Here is a 22,972-nt window from a genome sequence, read left to right as displayed (position 1 = left end):
AACATCTCGAGCTACAATTTCTATGAGAGATGCTTCCTAAATTGTATCGTACTGAGACCCGAATATCCCTTAGAACGGGAGTGATGAATTTGTCCAGGATTCGTCGGTGATTCCTAAGTGAGTTTTCTACTATAACTGGTTCATGCATAAAAATACATAACACACCAGAATTCTTCTTCTTTCCCTCCATTTGGCTCTTGGCCGAGCTTAGTCTAAGGGGGCTAAGGATTCCCTTTTTCTTTCTAACTGATTTTTCTTACCTCATTCACTCATTCTACACATACCATAAGTGTTCACCAACCTAAATTCTAGAATTCCTTTCCTCCCCCATTCCATCCTCACATGGCCGACCACTCAAGCTTTTGAGTCAATGGTTTTTGTTTAACAATCTTGTGTGTTTTTCATGTTCAGAACAACTTTTGTTAGCTTAACTAACCTCATTCTAACAATTTCTGCATTTCCCCTAAATTTTCCTTCAAGAACCCTAATTTATAAAATCTGAAATTGGTGCATAATTCCTACTTAATTGTTAATTTATTTTACACCATTAAGTCTAGTGTCTTGAAAAATACCATTTTCACTATATCCAAATGAATCAGACATTTTTAACTGTCTTTGCTCGAATAAATGGAGTCTTAACTTAGTATGTGTTTAATATTGTAATAGTTTTTGTGGTTGTAATTAAAAAAAAATAGATAATTTTTTTAAAAAATATATGTAAAAATAACATTTTTAGTTTAAAAAATAGGTAAAAATAACATTTTTAGTTGTAATTTTAAAAAAATGTTTAATTTAAACTATACATGTAAAATAAATAAATAATATTATTTTAGTTTATATAAAAGTAAGGTTTGAACAAAACTACATGTGAACCTAATGTAAAAAAAAAACCTATATGACTAACAAAACTATTCTTTCTAAGTAGTTTGACAAAAAAAAAAAAAACAACTACTGTACCAAACGGTTTCTATTGCGTATTCAATAATTTTAAGAGAATACGACATCGTTTATCATTCTCTGCTTTGTTCAAGAAGAAGAAACCACCGTCCCCCACTGACAAAGAGTCTTGGAAAGAGAGGAGAAAATTATCTCTCCAAAAAAAGGGCGGACCTCACCTCAAACTCTGGTAAGATGGCTACTCTTAAGACTAAACAGTGTCTAAACCTCGTAACTCGATTCATCAACTCTCGAACTCCACCTTTTCATTACAAAAATACCCGCACTCTCCAAACCCTAGCTTTCGAAGAAATCCAATCTTCACCCAACAAACCTGACGCGCCTACAGCTTTCATTCTCCACGGGCTCTTAGGTTCTGGTCGCAACTGGGGTTCTTTCTCTCGCAATCTCGCTTCCTTTCTTTCTGGTACACTTCATCGCTCTCTTACTTTCTTTGTTCTTTTTCTATATTTTGGATTCTTGATTTTGATTTGGTTATTTACTATAAAGTGGAGGATGGTGCTTGTGGATATGAGGAACCATGGCAAATCTGTTGATATAGAGGGATTAGACCCACCTCATAATATGTTTAATGCGGCTATGGATGTGGCTAATTTGGTGAAAGAGAAAGGTAAGGAATGGCCTGATGTTGTTATTGGTCATTCCATGGGAGGCAAAGTTGCTTTGCAATTTGCTGAGAGCTGCACTCGTGGTGATTATGGTCATTCTGTTTCTTTTCCTAAACAGGTATTCTTTTTCATTGGAAGATTCATTACTATCTTTTTATCAAACTGGTGTGGTCTTCTTTCTCTAGTGGAAATTGAAGTGGGCGTTTTGTCATTCTTGTGAAATGAATTGACGGATTATTTTCTTTTTTTTTCTTGCAAGTATTTCTCAATAATTGGCTGCACTGTAAGCTATATATCGGTATAAAACATGAATCAATGTTGATCCTTGAAGGGATCTGATGTTTTCATGGGTTGTTAGGTAAAGTGTGTGTATGTTGAATAATGAGATGAATTATATAGTTTCACTGTTTGTTTGTTTTAGCTATCGTATCTGCTGTTTAAGTTGATCATGTGAAGTGATTTTGAATGATGACATTTCACTTCTGCTCTTGTAGTTATTTTCATCTGTCATTACTGATGAATGTGTGTTCTGTGTGTCTTATACTGGTCAGTTAAGTATATAAATCTTTCTGGGTTTGTTTGATAAATTCTTGTTGTGTTTGGGCATGAGGTCATTTCTGTTCTTTTATGTTTAATTCCTTGTGCAGAACAGCTGTGGGTACTGGATTCTGTGCCTGTAGAAGTAAGTCCTGAATATAGTGATGGAGAAGTTGAAAAAGTTTTGAGGACCTTGCAAAGTTTACCCTCACCAATCCCATCACGAAGGTAAATGTTTCTATCATGTTATTGATCTGACATTTTATTTTTGTTTTTGGTTTTACTTGCATGATTACTGTATTTTGTGGGCCAAGTATCACCTTATTTAAGAAATATAGATGCAGGCATCACCTTTTTTGTTTCGTGTACAAATTTGAAGCCTAATGAAGAACAACAGGAGCGAAACACGAAAAATGTTCATCCATGTCTTCATACTCTAGATCCTCTCTTCCATTAAGATCTTCACATCTCCAAATCATTTTTACATTATGATGCAAATCAATCAAATTTTTTGCCTGCGGTGGTTTTTTCCAAGAACTGTAGTGGATTGTTGTCCTAGTTTTGGGTCTTCCCACCTGCAAGAGATCGGAAAGGCAGGATTAAGAAAGAAGACGGTTGTTCATGATCAAAGATGTTGTTCGGAGATTTCAAGGCATGATTTAGGTAGATTGATTCCCCAATGATCTGGAGGCAGGAATTCTCCTGCTGCCTGGTGAAACTCTGATTTTTCTTTAAAAAAGAGAATAAAGATCATGCAATTACAAGTCATCCTGTATCATTCCAGTGTTCTGATCATGTTCACGCATTCGCCATCTTCAAATGTGAAGCTTTTTTGTACGTTGGAGTGAGATCTCCACCAACATTCGAATTTTCAACTTGCAAACAAAAGGGAAGATAAAATACTACAAATTTAGTTAAGGCGTAAAACAAGGGCTAGCTAGATTTATCAAGAAAACAATAAATTCCAAAGGCAAAGACAAAGACAACGACAAAGGTAATCTCAAAATGGTAACACACCCTAATAACTTAAAGATCCGCGCATAAACCTCTTTTATCTTAGGATACCAAAGAGATTGAAAGTCTTAAACAAACTTTATAAGATTAACAAGAAATTCACTGTCAAAGAACATGACTGCTCATTCTTCATCTTCTTCATCTCCATCTCCACCAGATGCTTTCTTGGCTGCAGACTTCTGGTTCTTTCGCTTCACTCTACCAGGACGTCCACCACCAAAGGGACTTGTGAGAGAGAAATCAATGTGCTTCTGCGAGTCCACCCTCACCATGAAAGATGGAATATTGACCACCTGCCTCCCAACCCTGAAGGACCAAGGGAAATATCAATGAAAAAAATCCAGAATCCAACTGTAGCATGCCAAAACACAAGGCAGATCAGGTCAAAATAGTTTTATATATATATGAATTGAAAGTTTTGACAAGCAAATCTCAAGCTCTGAAATCACAGGACCTTTAGCATGGATGCGAATTCCGAAGAAAAGAAGTCAAAACCTTTATAACCAGAAAAACAAGAAGACGAAAAGAAACTACTGTTCAAAAAATAGGAGATGTACACAATTGCATTGATTATCTAACCCAAATACATCAGCTCAATCAACATAAGAAATAGAATTATTATACATACCTAATGTGCTTCTGTTTAATGAGAACTCGGGCATGGTGGATCGACTTAGCCATACCAGCCTTGAAAACAAGTGTCTGGAGGCGGCGCTCAAGAAAGTTTTCCACCGTAAGAGCCAACACGTAATCCAGCTTGTTCTGACTCTCCTCCAAAAGCCCATACCTATTCATCCTCCTCAAAAGCGCCTCACCCTCAAAGATACGGCGTGAGTTCTTCTCATCAAGGGTTAGAAGCATTCTGGCAGCATTACGAATGCGACTCAATGCATACTGGACCCTCCAGAGTTCCCTCTTGGCACGGAGCCCATACTCTCCGACGAGCTTCAGCTCAGCATCCAAACGTTCCTTCTCATAGGGACGCCTAGGTTTCTTAAAAGTTTTCCCGTCTATAGAGAAACAAAGAACACCAAGTTCACTTTTATTATTCAACTCATCAAACCAAAATCAATACGCAGAGCCCAAATGATAAGCACTATTGGGTACAGAAAATTGAAAGCTAAATTTCAAAACTCTCAGTTAAACAACACGCATCAAATTTTCCGTCTTTCATTCACTTCATAATTTGCAAACAACAGAAGATAGAAAAATAAGCTAAAATAAGTTCAAAATCAACAGAAACACCTCGGAAAATTAAGTAACTGGACTGAAAAGTAAAAGAAAGATAGATCGGTAGCTTACAGTTGCGATAGAAGGACACATGCACCATGCTTGTTGACTGCCGCCTGCAAACTTAGGGTTTAGGGTGGCGATGAACAAGGATGGAACATGTATTTATCTCCCCATATACCCTAACTTATTTGGGCTGGTGTTATATCCAATTGGGCTAAAGCCTCAAACCTCTTTCTTTTGTTTTTGTTTTAATGTTTTTTCTCAGTATTTACTGGACCGCTTCAAACTCGCTAGCTTTAACTAGGTTAATTTTTTTTCTAAATAAAATAAAATGTTCAAAATGATAATAGTGATTTTAAAGGGGTTAAAAAACATAGGGTTTAGATAAGATAATTGTTTCAAATGAGTTCAATAAGACTAATTAATTTAATAATATAATTATAAAAAAATAAATACATTTCAATATTATAAAAAATATCCTCTAAATAATCTAAAAGGTCTTAATAATAATATTTGATAACAAAACAAAAATTAAATGAGAACGGGATTACTTAAAAAAAAAAGAATAAAAAAGGTCTTAATTACCAATAAATTAAATATTGAAGGATGAATTGAAAAGAAAAATTAATTTTAAAAGAAGATAAAAATATATGACTCAAGTCAGCATGCTGAATTCACGGTCTAATTATGAGGTTAAAACAACCTTGCACAAAAAATATTGAATAAAACAATGAAAGACGAAACTGGAAAAAAAAATTAAGAAAAACATGAGTTAACTCAAGTTAACTTGATTAACTCATGACTTAGAATATGAGATCGGGATAACTCTTAAAAAAAAACAAAAAAAAATCACAAAGCTAAAGGCCTGATAACCTAATATTGAATGATGAAAATGGAAAAAAAAATCATTTTTTTTATAAAAAAAACCTAAAAAAGGACTGAATTCAAATCAGGTTAATTTTCAAAACTCATGACCCGGGTCATAAGACCGGGTTACCCCATTGAATGCAAACCCGAAAAAATTACAAAGCACAATTTCCAGTCATCTAGATTTAAAAAATAAAATAGATAGCAATCAAAATAATAAAGATCAAATTTGGTATAAAAATTATATTAAATAAGACAACGAGGGATGAAATTAAAAAATAAAATAAATCAAGAAAAAGATAAAAACAAAAAAATAAAAAAAAAAGAATAAAGACTAAATTTGGTATAAATTAAATGAAATAAAGCAATGAGGGATTGGATCAAATTCGGTATAAAAATTAAATGAAATAAAGTAATGATTGATGAAATTGAGAAATAAAATAAATCAAGATAAGGATAGAAAACCAAGAAATAACAATCAAGATAATGAGGACCAAATATGATAGATAAAAAAAATTAAAGGAGAATGAAATTGAAAAACAATTTAATTTTATAAACTATTTTAAATAAAATCAATAGTACTCAAAATAATAAGGATAAGATTTGAATGAAAAAAATTAAAGAGTTGTTTGAGAAATTACAGGGGTGGACATGGAAATCGACGAGGAGAGAGAAAGACGAAGAAAAAAGATCATCGACGTTAATTTTGTGGTTCGTTGACTACACGCGTTGTTCTGGAATAGAGAGGTCACTGAGTAATTCGAACGTTGGCCTATAATCAACTATTTGACCTCTGGACTAGCCCTTACATGTTGTCTAAATGACTTGGCCTTAACCCCGTGTCAACCACCTTTAAAAAAAAAACAATATTTATATTTATTTCATTACTAGAGTGCTTCTCAGTCAACTTGTTTATTACAAAAAAAAAAACATGATGAAAAGACACAAAAACCCTTGAACGCCAGTTCATTTTTTTTTAAGAGTAAATGGATCATTTTATTGTTCTTTAAAAAGAGAAAATACAAAAAAGCTCTTAAAGCCAAGTTTTAAAAAATATATATATCTTTTAAGAATGATTAAGTCATTTTACTATACTGATAAAATATGGAAAGACCTCTCTATCCTTGTGCAATTCAAAAATGACTTTTAGACAATAAAGTGAAGATTGTTCTACTATTAATAAAGGGTTTAATGATTTTTCTTTAAAGGATAGAATGATTATTTCACTGTTTTAATCTGTAATGACTTTAATTTTAATATATAATGAAAATCCTTATTAATTAACACATATCTTTTAACACATTTTTCTATCAATCCACGTGACAACATCCTTATTAATTATTTCTTTTGCTTTTTGTTTATAATGCGGCTAACAAAACCCTTTTAGATTGTCATTAGGCCCTGCATGCTGGATCAAAAGCCATTTATTGCATTAAAAAAAGTGAGTTTTGTTATTTTTTCCAGCATATGAAATGGTGACTAGTAATGATTTGGTATTTTTTTTCCTTTTGTTTTCACCGACATATTTAAGGTTTATCAAAATTTTTACCGAAATTTCAACAGAGTCTTCCCTATACTGGGAAGATCCCAAATTATCGACAATTTATCTTGTACATATTTTATGCTCATTCTGCAATCATAACATATTCATACTGCATCGCAACCACAATCATTACTAGTCACAATCATAATAGCTCACATATTCATTTTTCCTTCTCATTTACAAGCGCATACAAAATGGTAGTCAAACATGGATAAACAACGTTAATATTACAAGTATAAAATAATAAGAATCTTGAATCTATATGATTAATAGAAAGAGATACTAATACAATTCTAGTCATATAATTTACTTAAGGCAAAATACATTGATATTTTTTTAATTTCTAATTCATATAAAAGAAACTAGAAACACTAATTTCCTAACTCATACAAAAGGAATTAGAAACATGAATTCTCTAATTCATATAAAAGGAACTAGAAACACTAATTTCCTAATTTATACAAAAGAAATTAGAAACATGAATTTTCTAATTCATACAAAAAGAATTAGAAACCTAGGACACTACTCCTGACTTGAATGTGACGGACCTACAATATCAAAATATAGAAATAATTATATTAAAAGTAAAAATACAACAAAGATAAGGGAGAGTCACAAATACATGTATATACATATATAATTGACTACTCGATGGTACACAATCATAGTTGTCATGGAAACCCACACATAAAATTTTTCTTTACTACATCTAAAGCCTATCATTCCATAACCCACTTATGATTTTTCTTTTTACGATTATTATCCATTATTCATCACCGGGTACATCCATTTTACTACCCTATCCCAAACTTAGGAAGGTTACTACCGACACTAATAATTTCTATTAGTGTCATTAGTTGCCTTTACCAGGACCGACTAATCAAATCCTTAGTAATGTCAGCACCAACTTACCGGTTGGTGCCATTAACTATTTCCAACCCGAAATAGTAAATCAATTTTTTCCTGCCTCACCTTGGAGATTTTTCCGGTAATGCTGATGCTAAGATCTTTTGACATCATTAGCTTCCTTTTTGGGAAGCTAATCAAATTATCCTGGGTTTGCTGATATCGACATTGTCTGTCGGTATCATTAACTACTCTTAACCCAAATAGTTAATCAAGTTCAACATTCATTATATTTCCATCAAGATCATGCCGATGTTAGCAAAACTTGCTAACATTAATAGCCGCCCGTATTTGGGATCAATTAATCAAGTTCAGAGGTAGTTGTTTTGGATTCATCATTGTAGTTCATTATTTGAAATCGAAGTCCATGTCCGTTTCATCATATCTTTCCTTTCTTTAACTTTATTCGCAAGTGTTAAATTCTAAAATAAAATAGAATACTAGTTTCACTCTTAACTAAGGAGAGTATAGGTGTGAAACACTTACTTGCCACTGATGCTCGATTTGCACTCCCTTGTTGTTGTTGTACTCTCCCCGCGGTTTCTCTTGAATTTACAAGTAAATCACATTAATTCATGTCCAATTTTCATTTTGCAAATGGCAAGGTAACAACAACAACATTTACTCTTTACGTTTCATTGTTTTAGATCATTATGCACATCATCAATTTCATTTTCAAATATGGTTTACCCCCTTCCGGTGTCAAGATTCGATGTTACAAAAATTTTAGTGGGAAGGAAATCGGTTTTTGCCCCTATCACGGATAACATTCCCCATTTTATAAATTCTCGTCGAATCTGCCAGCAGAGACGACAGTTCAACCTTCCTTCATATATTTACCTATATCTGGAGCTCTAGAGCTCCAAATCGAGCGAGGTTGGATTCATTAGAAAGATAACATCTCAAACTACATTTTTTATTAGAGATGCTTCCTAAATTGTGTCGTCCTGAGACCCGAATATCCCCTAGAACGGGAGTGACGAATCTGTCGAGGATTCGTCGGCGATTTCTAAGTGAGTTTTCTACTATAACTGGTTCATGCATAAAAATACATGACACATCAGAATTCTTCTTCTTTCCCTCCATTTGGCTCATGGCCGAGCTTAGTCTAAGGGGGCTAAGGATTCCTTTTTTCTTTCTAGCTGATTTTTCTTACCTCGTTCACTCATTGTCCACATTTTACACATGCTATAAGTGTTCACCAACCTAAATTTTAGAATTCCTTTCCTGCCCTATTCCATCCTCACATGGTCTGCCATTCAAGCTTTTGAGTCAATGATTTTTGTTTAACAATCTTGTGTGTTTTTCATGTTCAGAACATCTTCTGTTAGCTTAACTAATCTTATTCTAACAATTTCTGCATTTCCTCCAAATTTTTCTTCAAGAACCCTAATTTATAAAATCTGAAATTGGTGTATAATTCCTACTTAATTGTTAATTTATTTTACACCATTAAATCTAGTGTCTTGAAAAATACCATCTTCATCTTCATATCCAAATGAATCAGACATTTTTAATTGTCTTTGTTTGAATAAATAGAGTCTTAACTTAGTATGTGTTTAATATTGTAATAGTTTTTGTGGTTGTAATTTAAAAAAAATAGGTAATTTTTTTTAAATAGGTAAAAATAACATTTTTAGTTGTAATTTAAAAAAAAATGTTTAATTTAAACTATACATGTAAAATAAATAAAAAATATTTTTTCATAAATAAAAAATATTATTTTAGTTTATATAAAAGTAAGGTTTGAACAAAACTACATGTGAACCCAATGTAAAAAAAAAAAAAACCCTATAGGACTAACGAAAGATACGACATCGTTTATCCTTCTCTGCTTTGTTCAAGGAGAAGAAACCACCGTCCCCAACTGAACAGAGAGTCTTGGAAAGAGAGGAGAAAATTATCTCTCCAAGAAAAGGACGGACCTCACCTCAAACTCTGGTAAGATGGCTACTCTTAAGACTAAACAGTGTCTAAACCTCGTAACTCGATTCATCAACTCTCGAACTCCACCTTTTCATTACAAAAATACCCGCACTCTCCAAACCCTAGCTTTCAAAGAAATCCAATCTTCACCCAACAAACCTGACGCGCCTACAGCTTTCATTCTCCACGGGCTCTTAGGTTCTGGTCGCAACTGACGTTCTTTCTCTCGCAATCTCGCTTCCTCTTTTTCTGGTACACTCCATCGCTCTCTTACTTTCTTTGTTCTTTTTCTATATTTTGGATTCTTGATTTTGATTTGGTTATTTACTATAGAGTGGAGGATGGTGCTTGTGGATATGAGGAACCATGGCAAATCTGTTGATATAGAGGGATTAGACCCACCTCATAATATGTTTAATGCGGCTATGGATGTGGCTAATTTGGTGAAAGAGAAAGGTTGGGAATGGCCTGATGTTGTTATTGGTCATTCTATGGGAGGCAAAGTTGCTTTGCAATTTGCTGAGAGCTGCACTCGTGGTGATTATGGTCATTCTGTTTCTTTTCCTAAACAGGTATTCTTTTTCATTGGAAGATTCATTACTATCTTTTTATCAAACTGGTGTGGTCTTCTTTCTCTAGTGGAAATTGAAGTGGGCGTTTTGTCATTCTTGTGAAATGAATTGACGGATTTTTTTTTTCTTGCAAGTATTTCTCAATAATTGGCTGCACTGTAAGCTATATATCGGAATGAAACTTGAATCAATGTTGATCCTTGAAGGGATCTGATGTTTTCATGGGTTGTTAGGTGAAGTGTGTGTATGTTGAATAATGAGATGAATTATATAGTTTCACTGTTTGTTTGTTTTACCTATCGTATCTGGTGTTTAAGTTGATCATGTGAAGTGATTTTGAATGATGGCATTCACTTCTGCTCTTGTAGTTATTTTCATCTGTCATTACTGATGAATGTGTGTTCTGTGTGTCTTATACTGGTCAGTTAAGTATATAAATCTTTCTGGGTTTGTTTGATAAATTCTTGTTGTGTTTGGGCATGAGGTCATTTCTGTTCTTTTATGTTTAATTCCTTGTGCAGAACAGCTGTGGGTACTGGATTCTGTGCCTGTAGAAGTAAGTCCTGAATATAGTGATGGAGAAGTTGAAAAAGTTTTGAGGACCTTGCATAGTTTACCCTCACCAATCCCATCACGAAGGTAAATGTTTCTATCATGTTATTGATCTGATATTTTATTTTTGTTTTTGGTTTTACTTGCATGATTGCTGCATTTTGTGGGCCAAGTATCACCTTATTTAAGAAATATAGATGCAGGCATCGGCATAGTTGTTTTTAGAACTAGATTACCATTTTGTAATCCAATTTCCAAATGAGGACTAGTTCTCATATATGATAATTGTTATAGTTATGGTGGAAATTAAAGTTCTTAATCTTCTTTTAACCAAAGCCACTTGAGATCCCATCTGGTGACCTCATTCAACTGGAACTAAAAAATATGTGTGGCTTGGTCAACCTGAAATCCCATCTGGCGATTTCCCTTAACCAAAGCCACCTGAGATCCCATCTGGCGACCTCATTCAACTAGAACTAAAAAATATGTGTAGCTCGGTCAACCTGAAATCCCATCTGGCGATTCCCTTTAACCAAAGCCACCGGAGATCCCATCTGGCGACCTCATTAAACTGGAACTAAAAAAATGTGGGTAGCTCGGTCAACCTGAAATCCCATCTGGCAATTCCCTTTAACCAAAGCTACCTGAGATCCCATCTGGCGATCCCTTTTAACCAAAACCAAAGAATATGTATAACTCGGTCAACCTGAAATCCCATCTGGCGATTCCCTTTAACCAAAGCTACTTGAGATCCCATCTGGCGATCTCATTTAACCAAAACAAAAGAATGTGTAAAAAGTGGTCTCATTGTAATGGGTGACCTACTCAGGTGGAAAGAATGTGAAAAATAGTCTCATTATGATGGGTGACCTACCCAGATGGAAAAAATGTGAAGTGCGGTCTCATTGTAATGGGTGACCTACCTAAAGAAAAAGGAAAGAGTGGTCTCATTGTAATGGGTGACCTACCTAAAGAAAAAGGAAAGAGTGGTCTCATTGTAATGGGTGACCTACCCAAGTGGAAGAATGGCCTCATTGTAATGGGTGACCTCCCAGAAAATATTGGTCTCATTGTAATGAGTGACCTACCCAAGAAAAAAGGATCGCGAGGGCTCAAAGGCTCACTCAAAAGGAGGTAGGGTTAGAAAACACATTACCTGAGAAATGGTGGCTTAAAGGCGTACACAAAAGGAAGTGAGGGCTCAAAGGCGCACTCGAAATGAGGTAGGGTTAGAAAACGCACTACCCAAAAGGAGATGATGAAACACCGATCTGACAATGCTAAAAACAATGCATTATGATGAATATGCATGCACACATACCTGATAAATATAGGTCCCTATTTCTTCATGGTGTCGTTCCTTTCTCAAAAGTTGAAGTGTTGGCAATAGACTTCGATGGCTTTTTCGCTCTTGCTTACTTGAGTCATCTCTTATGATCTTGACCCCTAGAAAAAACTTGATATCACCATACTTCTTTGTCCTCCGCCCTTTATCTTAAGGGTTGTCAATTTTGCCCGACATTTTTTTTAGGAAGGGAATCTTGGAGCCAGCCCTATCATGCATTTTTTTTTTATTGCCCTTTAGCTTGATCATGCCCCCAAGTATTCAAATCAGGTTTGGGGATGAGGTTCTGCGAAGGAAGGTTTGACAAGGAGTTGTTTTCATGTAATTTTTTTTTTTGGAATTTCAAAGCTATTCCAGACACATAAATCCTTTTGACATCGATTCAAAGCAAACTCATTCTAAAGAAATTCAAGTGATTCCTATGGAGAGGTTATCAGAAGTGATGAAAACTTTTCTGTTTTGCTTTTGGTGAACAATGTGAAGTGACACTTGGTTGGTCAAAAATGGTTCAAATTTCAATTTGAGGTTTACAGAGAACCGATTTTCAAAGCATTTGTTTTATTTGCATGAATAATGATTTGGTTCGCATGAGAAAGCATTGCCTACCGATCCAAATTGCTTGCCTTTGATCGAAAAGGGCTTGATTAGGCACGTAATGTAGGCTTGGGCTATTGGTTATGAAGAAAAAGGACATTTACAAGCTCAAAAAGTGTTTAAGGGATTTCAAGACTAAGGATCACTTATGCTTGTTTCTTGACCTTTTGTCATTTGAATGTCTTTCCAAAATTGATCTATCGTGCCTCTTCTTTTTGTTTTTTTGTTTTCTTTATTTGGTTTTGAGCATCATCATATTGGGTTTTTTTTTATGCTCAAAATTTTTGGATCCTTTGGATTTTTCTTCATGCCCCTTAGCTTTGTTCGGGCACCTTTGATGATTGAGAATTTTCTTTTATGCCCCCCAGTATTGCTTGGGCACTTTCAATCATTTTGGTTTTTTCTATGTCATCGCACTTGCCCCCAGTGTGGGGTGTGATCCTAGCCAAGGTTATTTATCTCAAGAAAAGCATTAGGCTCAAAAAGGGGACTGCAAATGATATATTTTAGCCTCGTGAAAAGATTATCAAAGATGACCTTTTTTCATTTCAAATTCATACATTTAGGATCGGTAAGCCTTGCTTTCATGCGAGTATACAATGTGATTTCTCATTATTCATTCAAATAAAACTCAGCTTTTGGAGTCACTTCATGGGTTTTTTTTTTTGGTTTTCTAGGTGTATGCTTACCTTTTTAAGGAATTGCTTGAATTTCAGAACTTGTTTGTTTGAACAAACACCAACATGATTTCTGCTTTTGTACTAAACTTTGAATTCCCAAAAATTCTTGTGAATATGTATGATCATGCATAGCTTTGGAAGAAAGAGGAAATACACCCAAAGATTATTGGTGTAATGGTTTCATGCTTAAAGGTTATGCTCAATATGTTATTTGCATGAAACAGCAACAAATATGAAGATATATTATAAGCACATGATCTTCTTAACAATAAAGGCTCATTTGACAAGGAAAGTCTTTTGGAATTTTGAGTCAAATTACCAACAAAAACTGGAACGGGTTGAAACAAAATCAAGAAGTTTTGCAGGCATGATCAAACAGAGGTAGTGTTTTTTTTTTTACAGAACAAGAATAGGCTCCATTATGCACCGGTGGTGCAAGTCCCCTTCGGTTGGCCTTCCCACCAAAGCTTTTGCAGAAATACATGATTGTGTCGAGGCTCTTGACCACGTTTGCCCCCAATTTCTTCGGGCAGAGTCATTGTTAGGTTTTGAACAAAGATGATTGGTCGGTTGGAAGGAACTTTCATAGAGTTATTTTTCAGTATTTGCTCGAGTAAGCTAGAGGCGAGTCACACTTGTCTTCAGAAACTCCAACCCTTCTTCAAAATGGACGTTACGGCGAGCACACTTTTCATCTTCCGTGTTTTTCTCTCAAAGTCGGGTGTTGTATACTCGTAGGGGACCTACTTTTCATCCCGGTGCATGCATGACAAATGTATGTAATCTATATGATGAACTCGCCCTTCGAGGGGTGACAATATGGTCGTAACTCTTGTATGATGGAACAAGAATCGTGATTTTTGCCCAAACTCTACAATGAAAATTTTCTGGGTGACGACCATTGTGTCACCCACAAGTCTTGAGTTCAAGATGCTTCAAGAAGGGTTTGCCCTGATGCAAATAACGATAGCACATACAACCTAAGGACAGGTTCTATTCATTATGTGAACATGGGTAGGTTTTCTATCTGGTCTCAAAAGGATCTCATATCTGCCCAGTGACGTTCTTCGTAAAGACAATATGGGGGCGTTGCAAGGAATAGTTAAGGCACGTATGCCCACCATTACCAAGCAGGTACTCAGATATGAGTTGGGTGTTTCACGCATCTGAACCCTGACCAATAGTCTTAGGGCAGATCGCTAGTTCCCCACCTAACCTAAAAGCTTGTGTGTGCTTTCAAAATTAAAACAAGTGATTTATGAAACAATTCTATAAAATGCATGGAAACAAAAACATTAAAAAAAGATAAAATTGCAAAAACTTAAACACATCAAATACACAAAACTTAGTCCAATAATGTCAGAAACAGTACCTTCCCCAGTGGAGTCGCCATTCTGTCGTACGTCACCCGCGCGGCGTCGGCTGGCGATTTTTGTTATTTCATTTGGATTGATTGGTTCGTTGGAGTCGCCACCTAGTAATTGATTGAGGGCTACTAGGAAACTCGGATGTACTGGTCTTGTCAAAGATTCACGGGTAAAGGACTGGTTGTGGTTAGGGAAGGTACTAACACCCCTAACGCACCCTACCTGAGATAAGCTGCTTCGTGACTTTGACGTGTTAAAGAAGTTTTAAAAATTTTATCTTTTCATCGGATATTAGAAATACAACTTACGTATAAGTTAATAATTCTGGACTGTGAGCAAATCAAAATATTAAATTCTTCTTTATTCTTTGCAATTTTATCATAAAAAAAATTCATAAACAAAATACAAACACCACATTCACTTTCACTATATATTTTTTCTTTTCTTTTCTTTTCTTTTCTTTTTTGTTACATCCACACTACAAATGATAAAAATTCAAAACAAAACAAAAATTACATTAAACAATTCAAAAATTACCAAACAGCCCCTAAAAAATCCAAAGCCTTCTGGAATCTGCAGGAACAGTGTTGAGGAAGGTTTCTGGGTGCGGGAACAGTGCTGGAACAGTGGCGGCGCGTGGGTTCACGCGTCGCCGCCGATGAAGGTGACAGAACTGGTGGATCGGGAACGTCTTCCTCTTCTCTGTCTCCCTACGCCGGCGGTGACCTGCAAAACAACCGAAAACACAACAGGCAGTTGATTTTAATTTTTCTTTCTTTTTAGTCCAGATCGGTTCACAGCCTTCTTTCCCTTCTCCTTTTTCGGGTCTACTTCACTGCGGGTCAGTTTATTATGGGTTTCGTCTTCTTCTCCTCTGCTTCGGGTGGCAGGTCTGGTGGTTGTAGAGGGGGTGGCGGCGTTGAGGATCTCCACTCCTGTTGGTTGCCGCGGCGGTTGGGTTTGCTTTTGGAGGAAGAAGGCACTGCTGCACGGGGAGTGGGCCATCGCTGCTGGATGAAGAAGGCGAGCAGATCTGGTGGTGTCGGGTCATGGTGGAAGCGGACAGGGCTGGCTTCGGGCTGTTGTTCTGGCCGTTACTATTGAGGGAGAGGCTAGTCTGTGTGCAACCAAGAGAGGGAAGTGGTGGCTGCTGTGGTGAAGGAAAATGGCGGTGGACAGGGGAGCTCTCTGAGTGGCGAAGGGTTGGCTGGCTTTGTTTCTCTGGTTTTAGCTGGGGAAGGGAAAAGTGAGGGGGAGCTGCAGTCGGGGAGGCGGCTGGTTTAGGTGAGAAAAATCTCAATCGGGGAAAATGTGGGGGTCTGATATGGCGGGGGGCCCTTGGCTCTCTCAGGTTCTGGAAGAGCCAAAGCCAAGGACCCCCGGGGAGACGGCGGCTATGTTTTTCAAAAGTGATAGGTTTAGGTTTAGGGTTTTCTTGTGTTTTTTCAATTGTGCAAAATTGCCTCCCCTTTGTGAATGAGTTGGAAACTCTTATTTATAGCAAAAAATGTTGCTAGGTCCCCCAAACTTGGTCCCTCAACTTCTTTCTTTTTGTAAATTTGATTTTTCTTAATTTTTTTGTATTTTTTGAAAATGAGCAATATCAACGTCGAATCAATGAGGAAAATCAATGATTTTAAAAATGACGCGTGAAAAGTCGAACGCGTTTGAAAGACCTTTGAAAATTTAAATTCTTTTTAGACGACGCTGAAAATGCTAAAAACGATGCAAATATATTAAAAAACATATTTTTTTGGATTTTTGATGTTTTTTTGCTATTTTTGGAGTTTTTTGAAAATTTCCCAAAACATGGGTAAAAAATTGGGTAGCAACAGATGCCCCCTCTTTACAATGCTTACGAAGCAAAACTCCTTAATGTTTTGCATTAGTAAGCTTTGTAAAGAAAAACTTGTCTTCCTAACTTGTTAAATCCACTCATCTAAATCAACCTGTTGCATCACAGTGGAAAAAAACAGTACTATCCAAATGATCTGGAATACTGGTAATTTGATCATACTTTTGTAGCAAATCTGACTTACAAATCACAACCTAAAATCCATACGATTATGTCGAAAGGGAAGCCATCCTGGGAGTCACAATCTCAAGAAGTCGCTTTGGATTGTCCACATGAACCCAGTGCCCTGAATTTGGAAGAACATGAAGCGAGAACTTCCCCTCAGATTCATCCCTGGTCCGGCAAGAAAGGCTTTCAAGTCGCTGAATTAAATCTGGATCCCAGCGGTCACTCTTCTCTGCAACTACTAGTCCTATCTCCATTCCTTTTGGTGGATGTTCCAGCAGAGACCAATATGAAGTCTCCTTATAGAATTTTTATATTCACTATTTAGACTGTCAATGTCATTATTTATATTCCACAAAGGAAGGCATTTAAATTTGATTGATTCGATAAAAAAAAATAGAGGTTGACCTGTAAAAGTTGAACATCTGGATAGCACCTTTGAGATCAAAGGCCCAACTCTCTTGCTCTCCAGATTTCTTGAGGTTGCTTCCAATCCATTCTGATAATGATTTTGAGAAACCAAGTTGAATCATATGGTTCACAAGCCAGCTGAAACCATAATCATCCCGGGGGAGGGGGGGTTAATTTTATACCGTGAAAAAACTGGGAGCCATGGAGACACTGAACCTAAAGCATAATATACTCCTGTATCTGCCTTCATGATTGATATAAATTGATTTACTCTCCCAGATGATGTTTTCTAATAGAAATTCCATTCCAAGAAATACCACAACTTGTGCATTTTATCCACAATTCATAAAAGATAAGGAGATTTTGGGCTTAGCTGAAAGCTTCAAGCAATACTTGATCATGCAATTTCATGCTAAATGTCCAACATTACATTGTCTAGGCTAAAGAGTGGAGAAGGGAATTAAATAAGCAGAAACAAAGATTATGTCTGGTCTTGATTCAATGTGATAGATGTGGAATGGAGCCTAATTAAATAAAATAAAAGAAAAGATAAGGATGGCAATGGATACTCACGGATTGGATTTCTAACATATTCAAACTTATATCCAAAACAAATAGCCAAACTCTATCCATTACCCATTATATAAGAAATTTTAATATCCATACTCAATTCATCAAGCTTCAGGCAATTGTTACCTGATTCTTATTTAGTAATCCATATATAATAAAAGAGTATTATATATATAAAATTCCAATGTATATATTTCGGTTTGGGTTTGGATCAGATTTTGGGTTGAGTTTAACAATATTCATACCCTAACTATTAGCCATTGAGTAAATAATTTTAGATATTCATACTCAATCTGAAACAATAACTATCCAAAAAAACCCACTCACTCGGGTTAGTGAGTATCCATCATATTTGAGTTAGATTGTCATCCCTAGAAGAAAGTATTAAATAAGAGAAAGTTCTCTCATCTTGTTGGAAGGATATCATCACGTAACTATCTATGATTGTTTATGTTGTAGCAAGACCATTTCATTAACATGGAGGGAACTGGCTAGTAATATTAAAAGGATTCCTCTTTAGATAATAGCTATTGTAACTGGAATTTTTGTGATTGGTTTAATAGATATTTTCTTATATGGCAAACTTTGTATTTAAACATCTGTTCAATTGTTTGATGTCGTGAGTCCTGCACTTCTACAGGAGTTCATATTCATATCAGAGATGAGGGCCCTTTATTAACAGATTCCATATGAATTTGAGCTCCAGAAAGTAGAGTAATTCCAGGCTTTAAATAATGGTCTATATCACATTAGTGAATACATGAGTGCAGCATGAGCACCTATTTATCTGCTCCAATTCCAGGGTTCTGTCTATGAAGAAGATTAAGAACTTTAATTTCCACCATAACTATAACAATTATCATATATGAGAACTAGTCCTCATTTGGAAATTGGATTACAAAATGGTAATCTAGTTCTAAAAACAACTATGCCGATGCCTGCATCTATATTTCTTAAATAAGGTGATACTTGGCCCACAAAATGCAGCAATCATGCAAGTAAAACCAAAAACAAAAATAAAATATCAGATCAATAACATGATAGAAACATTTACCTTCGTGATGGGATTGGTGAGGGTAAACTATGCAAGGTCCTCAAAACTTTTTCAACTTCTCCATCACTATATTCAGGACTTACTTCTACAGGCACAGAATCCAGTACCCACAGCTGTTCTGCACAAGGAATTAAACATAAAAGAACAGAAATGACCTCATGCCCAAACACAACAAGAATTTATCAAACAAACCCAGAAAGATTTATATACTTAACTGACCAGTATAAGACACACAGAACACACATTCATCAGTAATGACAGATGAAAATAACTACAAGAGCAGAAGTGAATGTCATCATTCAAAATCACTTCACATGATCAACTTAAACACCAGATACGATAGGTAAAACAAACAAACAGTGAAACTATATAATTCATCTCATTATTCAACATACACACACTTCACCTAACAACCCATGAAAACATCAGATCCCTTCAAGGATCAACATTGATTCAAGTTTCATTCCGATATATAGCTTACAGTACAGCCAATTATTGAGAAATACTTGCAAAAAAAAAAGAAAATAATCCGTCAATTCATTTCACAAGAATGACAAAACGCCCACTTCAATTTCCACTAGAGAAAGAAGACCACACCAGTTTGATAAAAAGATAGTAATGAATCTTCCAATGAAAAAGAATACCTGTTTAGGAAAAGAAACAGAATGACCATAATCACCACGAGTGCAGCTCTCAGCAAATTGCAAAGCAACTTTGCCTCCCATAGAATGACCAATAACAACATCAGGCCATTCCCAACCTTTCTCTTTCACCAAATTAGCCACATCCATAGCCGCATTAAACATATTATGAGGTGGGTCTAATCCCTCTATATCAACAGATTTGCCATGGTTCCTCATATCCACAAGCACCATCCTCCACTCTATAGTAAATAACCAAATCAAAATCAAGAATCCAAAATATAGAAAAAGAACAAAGAAAGTAAGAGAGCGATGGAGTGTACCAGAAAAAGAGGAAGCGAGATTGCGAGAGAAAGAACGTCAGTTGCGACCAGAACCTAAGAGCCCGTGGAGAATGAAAGCTGTAGGCGCGTCAGGTTTGTTGGGTGAAGATTGGATTTCTTTGAAAGCTAGGGTTTGGAGAGTGCGGGTATTTTTGTAATGAAAAGGTGGAGTTCGAGAGTTGATGAATCGAGTTACGAGGTTTAGACACTGTTTAGTCTTAAGAGTAGCCATCTTACCAGAGTTTGAGGTGAGGTCCGTCCTTTTCTTGGAGAGATAATTTTCTCCTCTCTTTCCAAGACTCTCTGTTCAGTTGGGGACGGTGGTTTCTTCTCCTTGAACAAAGCAGAGAAGGATAAACGATGTCGTATCTTTCGTTAGTCCTATAGGGTTTTTTTTTTTTTTACATTGGGTTCACATGTAGTTTTGTTCAAACCTTACTTTTATATAAACTAAAATAATATTTTTTATTTATGAAAAAATATTTTTTATTTATTTTACATGTATAGTTTAAATTAAACATTTTTTTTAAATTACAACTAAAAATGTTATTTTTACCTATTTAAAAAAAATTACCTATTTTTTTTAAATTACAACCACAAAAACTATTACAATATTAAACACATACTAAGTTAAGACTCTATTTATTCAAACAAAGACAATTAAAAATGTCTGATTCATTTGGATATGAAGATGAAGATGGTATTTTTCAAGACACTAGATTTAATGGTGTAAAATAAATTAACAATTAAGTAGGAATTATACACCAATTTCAGATTTTATAAATTAGGGTTCTTGAAGAAAAATTTGGAGGAAATGCAGAAATTGTTAGAATAAGATTAGTTAAGCTAACAGAAGATGTTCTGAACATGAAAAACACACAAGATTGTTAAACAAAAATCATTGACTCAAAAGCTTGAATGGCAGACCATGTGAGGATGGAATAGGGCAGGAAAGGAATTCTAAAATTTAGGTTGGTGAACACTTATAGCATGTGTAAAATGTGGACAATGAGTGAACGAGGTAAGAAAAATCAGCTAGAAAGAAAAAAGGAATCCTTAGCCCCCTTAGACTAAGCTCGGCCATGAGCCAAATGGAGGGAAAGAAGAAGAATTCTGATGTGTCATGTATTTTTATGCATGAACCAGTTATAGTAGAAAACTCACTTAGAAATCGCCGACGAATCCTCGACAGATTCGTCACTCCCGTTCTAGGGGATATTCGGGTCTCAGGACGACACAATTTAGGAAGCATCTCTAATAAAAAATGTAGTTTGAGATGTTATCTTTCTAATGAATCCAACCTCGCTCGATTTGGAGCTCTAGAGCTCCAGATATAGGTAAATATATGAAGGAAGGTTGAACTGTCGTCTCTGCTGGCAGATTCGACGAGAATTTATAAAATGGGGAATGTTATCCGTGATAGGGGCAAAAACCGATTTCCTTCCCACTAAAATTTTTGTAACATCGAATCTTGACACCGGAAGGGGGTAAACCATATTTGAAAATGAAATTGATGATGTGCATAATGATCTAAAACAATGAAACGTAAAGAGTAAATGTTGTTGTTGTTACCTTGCCATTTGCAAAATGAAAATTGGACATGAATTAATGTGATTTACTTGTAAATTCAAGAGAAACCGCGGGGAGAGTACAACAACAACAAGGGAGTGCAAATCGAGCATCAGTGGCAAGTAAGTGTTTCACACCTATACTCTCCTTAGTTAAGAGTGAAACTAGTATTCTATTTTATTTTAGAATTTAACACTTGCGAATAAAGTTAAAGAAAGGAAAGATATGATGAAACGGACATGGACTTCGATTTCAAATAATGAACTACAATGATGAATCCAAAACAACTACCTCTGAACTTGATTAATTGATCCCAAATACGGGCGGCTATTAATGTTAGCAAGTTTTGCTAACATCGGCATGATCTTGATGGAAATATAATGAATGTTGAACTTGATTAACTATTTGGGTTAAGAGTAGTTAATGATACCGACAGACAATGTCGATATCAGCAAACCCAGGATAATTTGATTAGCTTCCCAAAAAGGAAGCTAATGATGTCAAAAGATCTTAGCATCAGCATTACCGGAAAAATCTCCAAGGTGAGGCAGGAAAAAATTGATTTACTATTTCGGGTTGGAAATAGTTAATGGCACCAACCGGTAAGTTGGTGCTGACATTACTAAGGATTTGATTAGTCGGTCCTGGTAAAGGCAACTAATGACACTAATAGAAATTATTAGTGTCGGTAGTAACCTTCCTAAGTTTGGGATAGGGTAGTAAAATGGATGTACCCGGTGATGAATAATGGATAATAATCGTAAAAAGAAAAATCATAAGTGGGTTATGGAATGATAGGCTTTAGATGTAGTAAAGAAAAATTTTATGTGTGGGTTTCCATGACAACTATGATTGTGTACCATCGAGTAGTCAATTATATATGTATATACATGTATTTGTGACTCTCCCTTATCTTTGTTGTATTTTTACTTTTAATATAATTATTTCTATATTTTGATATTGTAGGTCCGTCACATTCAAGTCAGGAGTAGTGTCCTAGGTTTCTAATTCTTTTTGTATGAATTAGAAAATTCATGTTTCTAATTTCTTTTGTATAAATTAGGAAATTAGTGTTTCTAGTTCCTTTTATATGAATTAGAGAATTCATGTTTCTAATTCCTTTTGTATGAGTTAGGAAATTAGTGTTTCTAGTTTCTTTTATATGAATTAGAAATTAAAAAAATATCAATGTATTTTGCCTTAAGTAAATTATATGACTAGAATTGTATTAGTATCTCTTTCTATTAATCATATAGATTCAAGATTCTTATTATTTTATACTTGTAATATTAACGTTGTTTATCCATGTTTGACTACCATTTTGTATGCGCTTGTAAATGAGAAGGAAAAATGAATATGTGAGCTATTATGATTGTGACTAGTAATGATTGTGGTTGCGATGCAGTATGAATATGTTATGATTGCAGAATGAGCATAAAATATGTACAAGATAAATTGTCGATAATTTGGGATCTTCCCAGTATAGGGAAGACTCTGTTGAAATTTCGGTAAAAATTTTGATAAACCTTAAATATGTCGGTGAAAACAAAAGGAAAAAAAATACCAAATCATTACTAGTCACCATTTCATATGCTGGAAAAAATAACAAAACTCACTTTTTTTAATGCAATAAATGGCTTTTGATCCAGCATGCAGGGCCTAATGACAATCTAAAAGGGTTTT

General features: G+C 35.2%; 2 protein-coding genes and 1 non-coding gene across 3 annotated transcripts in view; 1 reads left to right on the top strand and 2 right to left on the bottom strand.

The window, feature by feature from the left end:
- The window catches only part of LOC18106193 (uncharacterized), a 32,671-nt gene extending 12,650 nt beyond the window's left edge, over positions 1–20,021 (bottom strand). The window contains exons 1-4 of the transcript XR_008057602.1: positions 19,721–20,021; positions 19,401–19,639; positions 18,757–18,869; positions 16,651–17,270 (exon numbers count right to left, since the gene is read on the bottom strand). This is a non-coding gene — a transcript (uncharacterized LOC18106193). The remainder of the gene's footprint in view (positions 1–16,650; positions 17,271–18,756; positions 18,870–19,400; positions 19,640–19,720) is intronic.
- Positions 1,034–10,869, top strand: LOC7467567 (uncharacterized). The gene is made up of 3 exons (XM_052447947.1): positions 1,034–1,363; positions 9,925–10,163; positions 10,690–10,869. The coding sequence occupies exons 1-3, from the start codon at positions 1,132–1,134 to the stop codon at positions 10,804–10,806; spliced, it is 588 nt and encodes a 195-aa protein (XP_052303907.1). The 5' UTR covers positions 1,034–1,131; the 3' UTR covers positions 10,807–10,869.
- Positions 3,012–4,582, bottom strand: LOC7470253 (40S ribosomal protein S9-2). The gene is made up of 3 exons (XM_002322777.4): positions 4,419–4,582; positions 3,745–4,126; positions 3,012–3,422 (listed from the first exon to the last, which is right to left on the bottom strand). The coding sequence occupies exons 1-3, from the start codon at positions 4,444–4,446 to the stop codon at positions 3,239–3,241; spliced, it is 594 nt and encodes a 197-aa protein (XP_002322813.2). The 5' UTR covers positions 4,447–4,582; the 3' UTR covers positions 3,012–3,238.
- Positions 20,022–22,972: the final 2,951 nt, after the last annotated feature.

Source organism: Populus trichocarpa, chromosome 16, assembly GCF_000002775.5.
Source record: "Populus trichocarpa isolate Nisqually-1 chromosome 16, P.trichocarpa_v4.1, whole genome shotgun sequence".
Lineage (NCBI taxonomy): Eukaryota > Viridiplantae > Streptophyta > Magnoliopsida > Malpighiales > Salicaceae > Populus > Populus trichocarpa.
Note: the sequence above shows the minus strand (reverse complement) of the source record. Positions and strands in the feature narration are given on the sequence as shown.